The sequence below is a fragment of the Mobula hypostoma genome, chromosome 6 (assembly GCF_963921235.1).
Source record: "Mobula hypostoma chromosome 6, sMobHyp1.1, whole genome shotgun sequence".
Classification (NCBI taxonomy): Eukaryota; Metazoa; Chordata; class Chondrichthyes; order Myliobatiformes; family Myliobatidae; genus Mobula; species Mobula hypostoma.
The window spans coordinates 147,190,584-147,206,091 of record NC_086102.1 but is presented as its reverse complement, the minus strand read 5'-3'; the positions used below and the strand labels follow the sequence as shown (position 1 = coordinate 147,206,091).

Below are 15,508 nucleotides of genomic sequence, written 5' to 3'. Positions count from 1 at the left end.
TGCTTTAAATGCTGCTCCATATTAACATTACTAAACAATATACTTCCTTAAATTCCTCTCTAAAGCATCTCCAGAATTAGTTTCTCTTTCCAACTTTGCCTGTGACTCATTCTACTGACGCAAGAGATCAAACTGCTGACCCCTTGCACTATTTCCAGAATGTAGTTGCTTACTTTGAGACCCAATAAATGGAAGTCGATGCTATCAAACCTTAAAAAGATTTTTCTGTTTCTCTTTACATCTCTGCAATAAATGTACATACCAACATCAGTATTAAATAAGCAGAGATCTAACATACAATGTGTGACTTGTCCTGCTCCTCCACTGCCAAACTACTATGATAGCTGCATGCACTTCTATTAAGTGCTAGGCAGAAGCAGTATACATATTTAAAATTTGCCCTTACACTATCAAATTTCAGGAGAAGTTTCAGTGGGATATTTTCCCTTACTTAAGCCCACGTGTAGTTGGTAGGATAGGATGTGTGAATGACTGCAAGTATTCAACAGGAATACAAAGGAGGCAGTAATACCGAGCAAAAAAAAAAAAATCATTAATAGGATCACTTTGGTGGCCATAGCCAATCAAAATCTACATCTTTCAAATAAGCCGCTCTTTAGCATCTAATAAGAAGGCTTGAATTGTTTTTCTGTGATGGTGCTCTACTCCCAACATAAGGATTATTACAACCCTTAATACTGAACACCATCGCTGCAGGCATATGAGTTTCTAGCTATACTAACCAGACGAGGATGAAACTATATAATATTCTTTCTACAAAATTGAAAATGTCATGGAAATGGAGAAAAGTTATTAATAACACAAGAGATTCTGCAGATGCTGGAAATCCAAAGTATCACATGCAAAATACTGAAGGAATTCAGCAGGTCAGGTAGCATCTATGGGAAAGAAATAAAAGTTGACTTTTTGGGCCCAAAACCTCAACAATTTATTCCTTTCCCTAGATGCTGCTTGACTTGCTAAGTTCCTCCAGCATTTTGCAAAGTTATCAATAATCAAATTAAAAGGGCAAATGCAATGGCAATTAACTGTATATTCAAAACTCACCAAGTTCCAACCAATAAAAGCTAAAGTTAAAACAACATATTAAGCTATTGCTCTTTCTGGAGATAAATGTGATTCACTGAATCACTTTGACAAGCCACTGAATGAAGATGTTTTTGCTACAGCTTTTTTTTGTTTCCTGCTGGGTTGCTACATTGCTAGAGAATAAATTTTTTAAAAATGCAATACTGAACTTGGTTGATAAAATAAGTCGTAAATCAAAAGACAGGAAAAATATCACAAAAACATCCGCACGTTTCTGCTGAAGAGTGTTGTTTGGCTAATATTATTTCAACATCCAACTGACTTCAAAACTGTAGGTTATAAGAATCCATCTGCCCTCAGAGAAGTAAAACTGCCTCACAAGAGTAATATTGCTGTTTTCAACTTCAAACATTGTAAATGTCATAAATACATGAAAATAAACATCAGATAATAAAATCAGAAAATAAACATCATTCTGTATTGTTCAAAATAATGTCCTCAAAGGATCTTGGAAAATGAATTTCAAATTATTTAGGTCACGCTATATACTCATATCCAAGAGTTTCTCAAAACTCAGTTACCATCTCTTTGGAAGAGCAGACTGAAGTGTTCTTCTGTCTGAATACTTCAGACAAATATTCACCAGCTTTTGATGGAAGTTTAAAGTTTAAGGGAAGAGCTGCGTGTGCCAATTTTGTAAAAGCGATTTTCTAAACAGGTCTGGCTAACAGAAGAAGAACTTGCACATCTCTTCCTCAGAAATGAGAATGGTATCTTTGGTAGCTGTTGTGGCAATCTCGAGGCACTTAAACAAGTTTTAAATTGCTTACAGTTATCTTTAGTTAAACCAGCACTTTTGGCATCTTGGAACATGATATTCGGATTCCTTTCAACTGACCATACGTGCAAAGGATAGATATGAAACACTGAGGCCTCTTGTGGAATCATCTCTCTTGCCAGCTTGTATTTTGAGACCTTTGTTCTTACTCGTGGTACTTCATTTTCTGCTTTTACAGCAAGTCTCCACTTCTCTATTTCCAACACCTTCAATGGTGTAAGATATCTGCAACTTTTTTCCCTTGATGGCATGTTTTCTCTGTGTTTGTAATCCTGTTCTGAAAACATTGTCGTGTGCTTCTTTAGGTTTTCTTCAGAGAACCTGTGTACCCCTGCAGCCAAAGCCATCTTTCTCACAAGTCTAATCAGTCATTTACTAGGACAGGCGGACTTTCCATATTTCAAAGTCGCAGTCATTAATCCACCTTCAGGCATCAACGTGAACAAGCTGCAGTCTTCTTAGTTACAGTGTGTACTAAAGTTGACAAATACCTTTTTAAATCATTAGCATAACGTAATAGGTTAACAAAAGAAACCAGCCAATCGAGAAACTCTGGACTCTTACACACGCCCACAACTTAAACAGGAACTAATTAATCGCTATTGTATTGAAACAAGTTCCACTAAATATTACATTTCACCATTCTATCCTCTCTAAAAAGTATTCAAAAGCCATGATCCAGTAAATAGAGAAATTATTTTTACTTTTCCTCTTCCTTTAAACAGAGAAATTAAGCTTAAATTTGTTAAGTTGCACCTAAGCATTCATTTGCGGAAGAACAATTTGATGGTGTTGACAGTACTGTTGACAAAGAAGTTGCTTGCATATTCAGATATCCTAAACAACAAATATAAAAAAAACTGCAATACATAAAGTGCACCAAGTCAATGAACTCACAAGCTTAATAACAAATTATTCTTTATACCAACATACCGCTAATAATATTTTATGGTATTAATAAATGCAACCAACTCCAGTTCAGAAGTGTTTTAGCTTAAAATAATTCAGCCTTGAATAAAAATAGATCGATTTTTGTTTCCAGCTCTCAAATCCAATTGTTGCCACCATGCTACATCTATATCTATCTGCAAAATACATTATTTACAGCTTGCATCATTTGGCCCCAAATCTTTAACGTTGTTTAGAATATTGCCAAAACTCCTACTGAGCAGCTTAAAGAAACAAATAAAAAAGCATCCAAATAAAAATGAGAGGCCAAAATGCTGCTTTCCATTGAAAATACACCAGAATAAGGTTCAATTTTTTTCTGAATATTCATTTTGAGATCCAGGCACGGCGAGCCAGTGTTTATTAACCATTCCTAATTGTCCTTTGGTGGTGGAGTGGAGATATGCCTCTACCAAAGGAGGTGGTGGAGTGGAGATATGCCTCTACCAAAGGAGGTGTAACATTCCCTCCGCTAGCTTGCAGGTCACCATTGGGAAAGGTGGAGCACCTGTTTAGCCTCACAATCAGGGTCACCTGAAGCCATAAGAGTAGGTGGTGAATGGTTGTATGAGCAACCGGTGCATATCCCAAGAACTGGTTATGAGACCACTAATGCCAAGTAGAAGATCTCTAAAGAGTATTGATAATGGTTGGGGTCACCCATCTTGTAAAGGTACTGCACAGAAGGTGGCAGTAGAAAACCACTTCTGCAGAAAAATTTGCCAAGAACAATCATGGTCATAGAAAGTCTGATTGCCTTCATATGACATGGCACATAACAAACGAACAACTTGCCCTCGAGAAGGGCTACTGAACTGCTCAAGTCCTTTTGCGATGTGATGGTACTCCCCAGTAGAGCTATACAACACAGAAACAGGCCTTCGGCCCAACTGATCCATGCCAACCATGACTTCCATCCTGGTGAGCCTCATTTGAGAGGCAGTATCATTAAATATAGAGAATTCTTCAAGGCTAGAAATAGGGAAGATATTTCCTATAGCTGAGAAGTCTAGCATCCAGAGGTACATGTCCAGAGCAAGGACTGAAATAAGGAAAATGAAATTGTTCTTGTCTTGTCCATACTGCACCAACTGCCACCACTGGGCTATAAACGTGCAGGAGCAAGGTATGGTTAAGTGCCTTGCTCAACGACACAACACACTGCCTTGGCTGAGGCTCGAACTCACGACCTTCAGATCACTAGTCCAACGCCTTAATCACTTGGCCACGCGCACCTCCTCATTCGGAGGTTGATGAGGTTTACAACTTCTCTACACTGAGTGGCTGTAGGGCACACTCATGTTCACTTAAAACACATTCACTCATTCAAAATAATAATAATAGGAAATAAATCCCACATGAAGTGAATGAATTTCAAGATTGGAAGTTCGAAAAGTCTTCCCCTGGAAACTTAACCAACATTTCAATTATTGAAGAATAGATGTTCAGATTTGTTTAAACACAGGCAGTGATCTCAACCGAGGCTGCATAACCGGAATTCCAGTCTTATAACACACAAGCAATGTGAACAGAGTAATAACACTTAGGTGGAACTATAAGCAGTGATAGGTCTGATGCTGAGAACTATAATTAAATGCATTTTTCGCCAAGAAATCGTGATTTGAAGTACAAACTTTGGTTCTGTTTACAATGATGAATAATGCATCTTGTCTACGTACAGACCAAAGTAAATACCATCAACATTTATGATTTGTTAAGAGCCTGTACACTCAGTGACCACTTTATTTGGTACACCTGCTCATTAATGCAAATATCTAAAAAATGCTGGTGACGAAGGGTCTCCGCCCAAAACGTCGACCGTACCTTTTCCTATAGATGCTGCCTGGCCTGCTGCATTCACCAGCATTTTGTGTGTGCATGTTGCTTGAAATTCCAGCATCTGCAGATTCCCTCGTGAATGCAAATATCTAATCAGCCAATCATATGGCAGCAACTCAATGCACAAAAGCACGCGGACATGGTCAAGAGGTTCAGTTTTTGTTCAGACCAAACATCAGAATGGGGAAGAAATATGATCTAAGTGACTTTAAACCATGCAATGATTGTTGGTGCCAGACAGGGTGGTTGGAGTATCTCAGAAACTGCTGATCTCTTGGAATTTTCATGTGCAACGGTCTCTAGAGTTTACAGAGAATGGTGCAAAAAGCTAAAAACATCCAGTGAGCAGAGTTCTGTGGGTGAAAATGCCTGGTTAATGAGAGAAATCAGAGGAGAATGGCCAGATTAGTTCAAGCTGACAGGAAGGCAACAGGAACTCAAATAACCGTGTGTTACAACAGTGGAGTGCAAAAAAGCACCTCTGAACATGCAACATATCCGACCTTCACGTGGATGGGCTGCAGCAGCAGAAGACCACAAACATTTACTAAGTGGTCACTTTATTAGGTCTAGGAAGTACACAATAAAGCAGCCATTTGGGTGCATAATGCTCGTTAAATACAATAAAATAACTTTTTGCCCAGGTTCTTCCAGAAGAGAAATTAGGTTTTGGAGGAGGAAAAATGTGTGACATATCAAAAAAAACTTTTTACCCGATTGGGGTATAAGGATTTATTTCAGTTAATTAAATACCACTTAAGTATGCTCATTATTTCAAAGCAAATTTCAGCCCTAAGCAGGATCTGTTCTGCCACATTGCCATGCATAACATGGACGCAACTGAATTTGGCTGAGAGATAAAGATTGGCAAAAAGATTCCTTTCACACTTCTATCATCATGGTGGCATCCTTTATACTCTTGAATAGGTGGGTAGGTCATGGATCTAAGCTACCACCCGAATGATGGTATATCCAGAAACATGGCACCTCCTTCATAAAAGCAGATTAAGTGCTTAAATTCAGGAGTTGGCTTGAAGCAAAGACCTTCTGAGATGAATAGCAAGCTGTGCAGGCACCTGAATTTGCTCACTGGTAGGGGACTATATGGGTAAAAATAGACGGTCCAGTTGCTTGCAAGCAGATTCATTGGGAGAAATGGGCCCAAAAGCTAGGATTTTGCCATGATACTTTCCCAAATAGATATTCTTTTGGTCCATACGTGCTGGATATGGATACAGCCAAGTTCAATCCAGATCCTGTCCGTGTTGAGTTTGCTCAATCACCCTTTGTCCAGGTGATTTTCCACCAGGTTTCCTGCCACTTTCCAAGGGGTGCTGTTTGTTCATATACAGCTCGTGTAAATGCTGGTGGATGAGTCAGAGGGGTCTTAAAGGAACTGGGAGAGAGGATAGGTTATATGAAACTAGGTTGGGTAATGGGCTACTTTGAGAGTTAGTATAGACCCATTGAGGCAAATGGCCTTCATCCAAGCCAATCAGAATTATAAAAGGACACGCCAAAAACCTCCAAAGAAATAAAATATTTTAACCTTTTAAAATTTATTGTAGACAGGTCTCTGTTTTGAGTAATGTTGCATTGCCTTTTAACCTCAGTAGTCCAGGTCATGTTTACAAATCTAAACTCCACTCCCTCCAAGATAGCTATATCCTTCCGAGACTGTCATACACAGAATGACCCAAGAACACAAGGTTATGGGCTCTACAGAGTTGTAGCATAATCTCTACATGCTGTAAAAGCAGGCGGGCAGTTGGGGGGGGGGGAGCTTTACAGTATGCTTTTTAGAGCTAGGCTGCTGATGAATGATACATTTTAATTAAAAATATACAAAACAGAAGGCATGATTTCCATGGAAAACATATTCAAGAACATTTAAAGATGAAATCTTTTGAGTGACAGTAGTCCAGGCATCTCAGTCATTAAAAGATCTGAAGTGTCAGCACTTAGCCGAGGAATGAAGTCCAAATGGATACAAGTGTAAGTGTGAAGAATGATTGCGTGAGGAACAGGAGGATACTGCTCATTCGATCGAGACAAATTTTATTTTACTCCAGATGGTACAGACTAGGTTAGCTTTTATGAGACTTCTATTACATTATAGAAAAGCACTTCTCTGTAGTCAGAGTCCTAGGAAAATATTTCTGGATGTCAAAATTAAATCCCTTCTTTAATTCTGTATTATAAAAATAAAAAGAATAGCAGTTTTCAGTTCAATTTTTATCATTTAATATAAGGAACTAATATTTTACAAGTACTGAGGCAGGAAATAATTTAATTTTAAAAGAAACATGACAAAAATTCTTGACAATTCAAGAAATTACACATTTCAAAGTAAGAAACTGCAGAGAGCTGTGAACACAGTTCTGCACAGGACTCTGTCTATACTTCTCATTGCCTCAGTAAAGCAGCCAGCATAATCAAAGACCCCCTCCCCACCTTAGACATTCTCTCTTCCTTCCTCCCCCAAGGGAAAGAAGATTCCAAATCCCAGAGGCACGTTTCACCAGGCTCAAGGACACCTTCTATCCTACTGTTATAAGACCACAAGATCAATGATGGTAAGATGGACTCCTGACCTCACAATCTACTGTACCTCATTTAATCATCTTGTACCCTCTTGTCTACCTGCTCTGCGTTTTCTCTGTAGATGTTACACTCTATTCTGCATCCTGATATTGTTTTGCCTTCTACTCCCTCAATGCAATGAATTGATCCATAGGAAGAGTACGCAGATATGCTTTTCATTGCATCTTTATACAAGTGACAGTAATAAACAAATTCTAATTCCACTTCTCGTGTATGACTTTGCAGCACATCCATAATAGAATCCAAAGAAGCAGGAAAATCATCCTTTTTAGTACCTCTGGCCCTCCTTGTATCCATAATGAAAGAATACGACACTTAAAAAAAGAAGTTTCAAGACAGTTTGGAAATGGTAAGATAATTAAGGTTGGAGCAACGGCAGATTGCTGTTACTCCGTCAGCCACCACCAGGAAATCGCAAATTCCGCACAAAATAGGAAAAGGATGGGGACTTACCCCTGGAATATTTCAGCAAAATGACTTCTCAGAATTAATATGTTAGCTGTATGCACACAGGCAGAAGGTATTCACAATATTGTAATAAAAAGGACTTAAAATGCAAACTAAAGCACAATACTCTTACCTGCCCAAGTACTTCATAGAAAGATGTCTTGATACTTATCTAAAACAGAACCAGCATTTGAGAGAGAAATGTAAGAATTCCAAATAAAGCAGTTTAAAAATATGCAAAGAATTGTCACAATACACGCAGTGGCCACTTTATTAGGTACACCTGCTTGTTAATGCAAATATCTAATCAGTCCATTATGTGGCAGCAAATCAATGCACAAAAGCATGCAGACATGGTCAAGAGGCTCAGGTGTTCAGACCAAACATCAGAATGGGGTCTTTGACTGTGGAATGATTGTTTATGCCAGACGGGGTGACTCGAGTAGCTCAAAAATTGCTGAGCTCCTGGGAATTTTACGCTCAACAGTCTCTATACAGTTTACAAAGCATAGTGCGACAAACAAAAGACAAGCAGTAAGTAGCAGTTCTGTGGACAAAAACGTCTTGTTAATGAGAAAGGTCAGAGGAGAATGGTCAGACTGGTTCAAGCTGACAGGAGGGTGACTGTAACTTAAATAACCAAGTGTTGCAAAAGCAATATGCAAAACAGCACCTCTGAAGGCAGATGTCGAATCTTGAAGTAGATGGGTTACAGCAGCAGGGGCCACAAACAGACAGTCAGTAGCCACTTTATTAGGTACAGTGAGCACAAAAGTTACTTATATTAAACATACTTTGGGAACTTCATTTTTAAATCATTTAAATAAGTAGTGTATTTCTTTACAAATATTAACATGCACTAGGAGTTGAACTTTATTTCTTGGAGCACATATTTTTAAGGTTCCAAGGTTGTCAAGCCGAGGAGTGGTAGTGGAGACAAGCTCCCACTACATAAAAGTGCTCCTCACGGCATGCGCCTCAAATAGCTTCTGACAACCACGTCCGACTCCTGGCCTTCTCGTGTGGCTTAGCCTCTAAGCCCGGCGGATCTGTTTCTACTGACAGGAGAAGGGGCGAAGGTGGGTCCTGGCGCCTAAAACCAGTGCTTCGGGTAGATGGAGCTTGTCAGCCTGGGAAGGCAGTCCATCTAAGAGATGGAAAACTCTGATTTCAAACCTCCACTGCCTTGTGGCCATACCCACTCACGGGAAAGGCTTCAAGAGTAAACCCTGAGGACAAATCCAGAGCTGGAGTCCCTATGGCAGTCCAACGTTGTCTTCAACCTCGTTCTGGCAACTCCTGCGACCACACTGGTGCCAAGCTGTATCGGCCCTTGCCCTTCCCTTGGACAACATCAGTGTCGTGGAGAGGGGAGACTTGCTGCATGGGAAACTGCAGGTCTTTCATACAACCTTGCCCAGGCCTGCGCCCTGGAACTTTCCAGGCACAGATCCATGGTCTCACGAGACTAACGAATGCCACCACATATTTTTAAACAATTTATTCAGGCCAAATTTTCAGATCCTTTCCAGGTTAAGAGAGAATTCTGTTCTTGAGAAGTGTTCATAACCTAAACAGTTAGCAAGTTGGAAATGCACCCTCACCCCCCCGCAACCAGTGATATAATTAAGTAAAAATACAGGCCAACTAAGCATAATGTGTAGTTAAACAAGAGTGTTTACCTCCGTTATTCAGATTTCTCTGAGATGCAATGGTATTGCCTCAATTGATTTCCACACGGCAGAAGATGCCTGCAGCCCCAAAGAAGCTGGCAAACTCACTCACTAGTCTCCCAAGTGCTTGCTCCTTATGTATGGGCTATACATAAGTTTCACATTTGTAACCTAGAGAGGACCTGTACTGTTATTATAATCTGACCGAGAACTGGATCAACAAATGTGGTCAATATAGATTTCTGTTAAGAAGACAGTTACTAAGAGGAAGAGTAAACCTGAATACTACGTTTGTAGATGACAGATTTGAGTGGAGCACCAACACAGAGGCTGTGTACAAAAAGGGCCAGAGTCGCCTCTATTTCCTGAGGAGACTGAGGTCCTTTGGAGTATTCAGGCCTCTCCTTCACATGTTCTACCAGTCTGTTGTCACAAGTACAATCCTCTATGCAGTGGGGTGCTGGGCAATGGCATCAACATGGGTGATGCCAACACACTCAATAAACTGATTAGAAAGTCTGGTTCTGTTATAGGAGTCAAAATGGACACACTGGAGGCTGTGGTAGAACAAAGGATCCTACAGAAAATCCTGGCAATACTGGACAATGCTTCTGACCCTCTGTATGCCTCATGGCTGAACAGAGGAGCACTTCTAGTAATGGACTAAAACAACTGCACTGCTCCAAAGAGCGCTATATGAGGTAATTCTTATCCTCAACCATTAGACTCTGTAATGAATCAACCTATAACCAGGGAAGAGTTGTTCACTGAGGTAACTTACTTCCTGTTCTTTCTTATTTCTCTTCTAATATTTGTTAGCCTGTGCACCTGTAATGCTACTGTGACACTGTAATTTCCTTTGGGATCAAAGTATCTACTTATCTATCTATCTAGAATTTTTGGTCTTCGTTGTGAAATGTTTTAATGGCAGGTTCAATGGTAATCCTCATCCTGTTGATATTAACCCAAGCTCCTGTAAAAATGAACAAACCACTTGGACCTTGTACCATTCTGTTTCTACCAACAGGGTCCATGGCACCTGCTTCCACTGGGAGGCCAGCTCCAAGCATATCGACAAGATTCAGAGTAGAGCACATCCTTATTTTAAACATGAGATGGTTGCAGTAACAACATTACTGACAGCAGTGTCTTGTCCCACCCTTGCTCCGTTTTCTCTCTCTCTCCTTAACTCCTAGATTTCAGCAGTTATACATTCTGTTTGAGTGCTTGTGAATGACTCTGATTTTCACAAACTCAGAACGCATGGAAATGGGGTAGAAAAAGAAACGAGTAGGTCATTTGATCCCTTAATCTTGCCCTGCTATTCAATATGATCATGGTCTGTCTGCATCGTGCCTCATCTTCTGTGCCAGTTCCTCATAGCAATCACTTCCAAAACAATTACCTCTTTTTTAAATATCCCATTTGCCACCCTGTGCACACAGATTTTTTGGACATATGGGGCTTATCCGCCGTGGTTGGCAGCTCATTGAGAAGGAAAACTCTGATCTCAATCAAACCTTTGCTGCCTTGCGGCTATACTCACTCAAGGGGAAGGCTTCGAGAGTAAACTCAGAGGGAAAATCTGTAGCTGGAGTCCCTAAGGCAGTCCTACGTTGAGTTCAATGCTGACTGGCAACTCCTGCAATGCTGCTAGTACCAAATTGTATCGATCTCTGCCGTTCGTTAGGGTTTATCAGTTGTATGGAGAGGGGGAGCTTGCTATATGAGCAACAGCTTGCTCTCCATATTGTAATGCCTAGGCTTGTGTACCTAGACAGCTACAACACAATATCCCTGGTCAGCGTCTCTTCCACCTCAGGTGACTGAAGGATTCCAGCAGGAGCCGCCAAATCCTCAAGACCTTCTACAGGGGCACCATTGAGAGCATCCTGACTGTCTGTACTTCAGCCTGGTATGGAAATTGCACCAACCTTAATTGCTGGGTGCTACAGATGGTGGTACAGACAGCCCAGCTCATCTGTGGACGTGAACTTCCCTCCATCGAGGACATTTATAGTAGCAGGTGCAGAAAGAAGCCTGGAAGATCACTGGGGACATGTCACCCCCAACCATTAACTGCTTCAGCTGCTTCTGTCTGGCAAATGGTACCGCAGCATTAAAGCCAGAACCAACAGGCTACGGGACAGCTTCTTTCTACAAGCTTTAGACTTACAAATTCACATGTCTGTACATTGTGACAGAGTCATAATGCAAAGATTTTTACTCCCTCACATTGTGGGATGGATGTAAGATTTAAATAAATTCAATTCAATGCAACTCTGACCAATGGAGGTCTCAGCATATAGACTTCCTGAGCTTCCCTGCCTTAGAATACACCTCAGCTTTAAAAGCTCACCCTCTTGAATCACGTGGAAACATTTACCCTGTCACATCCCCCAATAACATTACCGCTCATTCTCCACAGCTCTGAACAGTACAGACCCAGCTTCTTTTGCCATTCATGAAAGGAAAATGCTCTTATCCCAGAAATTAGCCTAGTGTGTTTTTTTTTGCTCCAATGCGTCCTGTACACCCTTTCCTAAGTAAGTGGACCAAAACTGCAAAGTACTGCAAGATCTGTGAAAAGTATGCGGATGGCTTTAGTGACTGGGCAGTGATCTGACAACTGGAATACAATGTGGGAAATTGTCTTTTTTGGCAGGATAAATATAAAGCTTATTTTCTAAATAATAAGTGATTGCAGAACTCTTAGAGGAAAAGGCATCTGTGCGTTCCATTTTATGATTTGTATAAGGCTGGTTCTGGGTACAGAAAGTACTTAGTAAACAAACAGTATGTTATCATTTATTGCTAGAGTAACTGAATACACAACTATGAGAGGTTTATGCTTCAGTTATGCAGGGTAAGTGAGACTGCATTCACAGCACAGTGTACAATACTGCTTTCCTTACAAGCATATAAATGTGCCAGGTGCAATTCAGAGAAGGCTAACTGGACTGATTACTGCAATGTCTGAAGAAACACAAGGGAGATTAGGCTTGCATCTGCCAGAGTTTAGCAGGGAAAGAGATGATCAAAGCATGGGAATTTGAACGGCTTTATAATGATTCTAGAATAGGGAACCACTGTTTAAAGAGAAGAGGTGAAACTGTCTCTCTCGGTGGCTAATGGATCTTTGGAGCTCTTTAGCTCAAAGGGTGGTGGCAGCAGAATTATTTTTCGGAAACAAAATTAGATAGATTCTTAATAAAGATGGGGATAAAAGGTCGTCAGGAGTTGTCAGCAATGGTGAGTTGAGTAGCCAGAAGCACTGAAAGGCCAAGCAGGCTCTAGTGGCATCCTGCTCCAAATCTGTACATTTGTTTAAAAAAAAAAGCTATTATTGAAAAATATTAAATAAAGAGTAAAAAGGTTACAGAAAAAACAACTAGAACATTCAAACTAACTCTACATAGCTTTTCAAATAAAAGCCATTCTTATCTTCTCCGGACAGCTGATTTTTCTCTTCATTAGAATAGGTTTACTGACCCTGTGCAGGTTAACTTAGCATGGGTGCAGTAAAAGGATTTGCAAGTTTGGGAGGTGAGAACAATTCTGAAGTTCATGTCATCTCACTGAGCTTCGTGAGGTATTCAGCCACGCAGCATGAACGGACCACAGTTGGAGTTCTGCTAAGTGGAAGGCTGAGGTCCCCCCTCCACCAAGGACCTGCTCATGGGCAGATCTACTGGCAGACTTGTTGTGGATCTCAGCAAAACACTTGTCCTACCAAAAGAAAATCTATACATTTGTTATAAAGAAAACTGCTGCTTAAAGAAAAGTTTGTGTTTCTATAACCAGTTACAGCACAATAGAATACCCCTTTTTAAATTATTCCTTTATCATTTTATCCTGCTCCAGTTACTAAAGGGCTTTATTATATTTCCGCGAAGCTTTTCTTTATATTTCACTGCATTGGATGCACCCCATTAGCAGCAATTATTTTGTGTTCTTCTGTACAACGCATTAGTTCATTACCAACAACATTATCAATTTTTGCTCTTCAATAGATTTTAACAGGAAAATGTGAATACCATTCCTAAAAATATTGTTAATGGACAGCAGATTGCGTACTTCAACAATGATGTTCAGTGAGTGTATACATTTTCATACCAAAAGATTTTACCATCTGAAAAATTCCAAGATGTACAATCATGGTGCCTTAATAGCACTCATTAAACCATTAGCTAATTGCAGCAAAGCTAAAATGAACTGAAATGAACTCTCTTTTCCAATTCATGTGCGCATTATAATAATAGAAAGATCCAGTGTTTACTAAAATCCATGATCTTCAGTAATTTGGTTAATAACTAAATGCAGCACAACAATTAGCATTACTCTTCTGCAAAACTAATTTAAAGTTTTGAAATTAATGTGGAGGGAAGGTTTAATAGGAAGCTGAAGTGAAACTTTTGCACCCAGAGTGCAGTCTGAATATGAAATGAGTTGTCAGAGGAAGTGGTTGAGGCAAGTATATTAATGACATTTAAAAGATAGTGGACCAATACTGTATATGGATAGGAAAGGTTTAGAGAGACGTGGGCAAGACGTGGGCAAAACACAGACAAATGGCACCAGCTTAGCTGGGGATCTTGGACCAACTGGGCTGAAGGACTTGTTTCCATGTTGTATGACCATATGACTTTAAATCTACAAGCAAACACACCATACACTTTCCTCACCACCTTAACACCTGGATTGTCACTTTCAAGGAACAATGGATTTCAACACCAGATCCCCTGTTCATCAATATGAACAGTACACGAATGGTGTTTCTTAATCTAGAGAGTAGCTAAGGGCAGAACAGCTAAACCATGTAACTACAGACTAGTGACTGGAGAAAACTCTAAGGGAGAAGACAATTGTTAATTTCGAAAGGAGGGGACTGAACAGGTACTCTCAGCATAGCTTTGCATGGAGGATATCCGGTATGGCTAATTTGATAAGAGTTTTTCGGAGGCAACTAATAAAATTGAATGACAAGTAGTAAGTAGATGCTCTCTGTATGGATTTTACTAATGTGGTAGACTCATTCAGAAGGTTAAAGCAGGGTGAGCTGGCTAACTGAATCTAAAATTAACTTGAAGATAGATGAGACTGGAGGCTTACAGTCAGTGTACACAAAGATTGGTGCTAGGATCCTTTGTGTTTGCGATATATATTAAGGACTTAGATGAGAATGCAGGAGGTATGATTGTTAATTTTGCAGATAGCATGAAAGCTGTTGGTGCTGTGGACACCAAACAAGATTGTTTAAGACTACTGGAGAATACATATCAGATCAGGATGTTGCCTAGATTGGGAAACCTTAGACATGGGGAGAGATCAGCTGTGGTGCAAAGGAAGAGGCAGGATGACCTGAGAGAGGTACATAAAATAAATTGGGTTGTCAGAGTCTCATGGTAGATGTACCAAAAACAAGTTGACATAGGTTAGGTGGCAGGAAGTAAAGGGAATTTGATGAGAAGGAATTTCACCACTTCCAGTTGATATACTGGAATGTGTCACCAGAGGTGGTGGTGGAACCAGGAAAAATCACAATGTGCAAGAGACATATTTAGGTAACCACTTGACCTGGCAAGGTTTTGAAGAATATGGTCCTAATGTAATCATATGTGAGTATTATAGACAAAAAGGTCAACGTTAACACAGTGAGCCTAAGAGCCTGTTTCTGTGTTGTACAATTTTGGTTCTCTTATTCTATGTACCAAAGGTTGACCGAGAAACATCTCAGTAAAAGTGGGTACCATTGTTGAAAGAAATTCTCACTCCTCACTCAGTAGATTCTTCTCAAAAAATAATGTGAACTTAATTACATTAATATTCAGTACAAAGATGTGCAAGCCAGATGTTCTTTTAATGGAAATTTTTGACAAAAAGTTATCCTTTGTAAATATGCAGTTTATCTATAAACCTAACCACCTGAACAAAGCTAACAGCAACAAAAAACATTGCTTCGATCAGTTCTATTTTCAGACTTTTCCCAAAATGCACTGCCTTTATGCATTTGCCACCTTTTCCTAAGACCTTCTGTTAATGCAATGAACAAACAACAGTGGGCAAACTTTCTCAGCTGAAACGGTGATAGAAAACTCAGCCCACAGAA

At 39.9% G+C, this 15,508-nt stretch overlaps 1 protein-coding gene across 3 annotated transcripts in view; it reads right to left on the bottom strand.

Moving 5' to 3' along the window:
- Window positions 1–15,508, bottom strand: part of pgap1 (post-GPI attachment to proteins inositol deacylase 1) — a 114,693-nt gene that overhangs the window by 40,767 nt on the left and 58,418 nt on the right. For all 3 annotated transcript variants that reach the window (XM_063051947.1, XM_063051948.1, XM_063051949.1), the window contains one exon: window positions 7,860–7,898. In XM_063051947.1, the coding sequence (XP_062908017.1) occupies window positions 7,860–7,898 (39 nt within the window). The remainder of the gene's footprint in view (window positions 1–7,859; window positions 7,899–15,508) is intronic.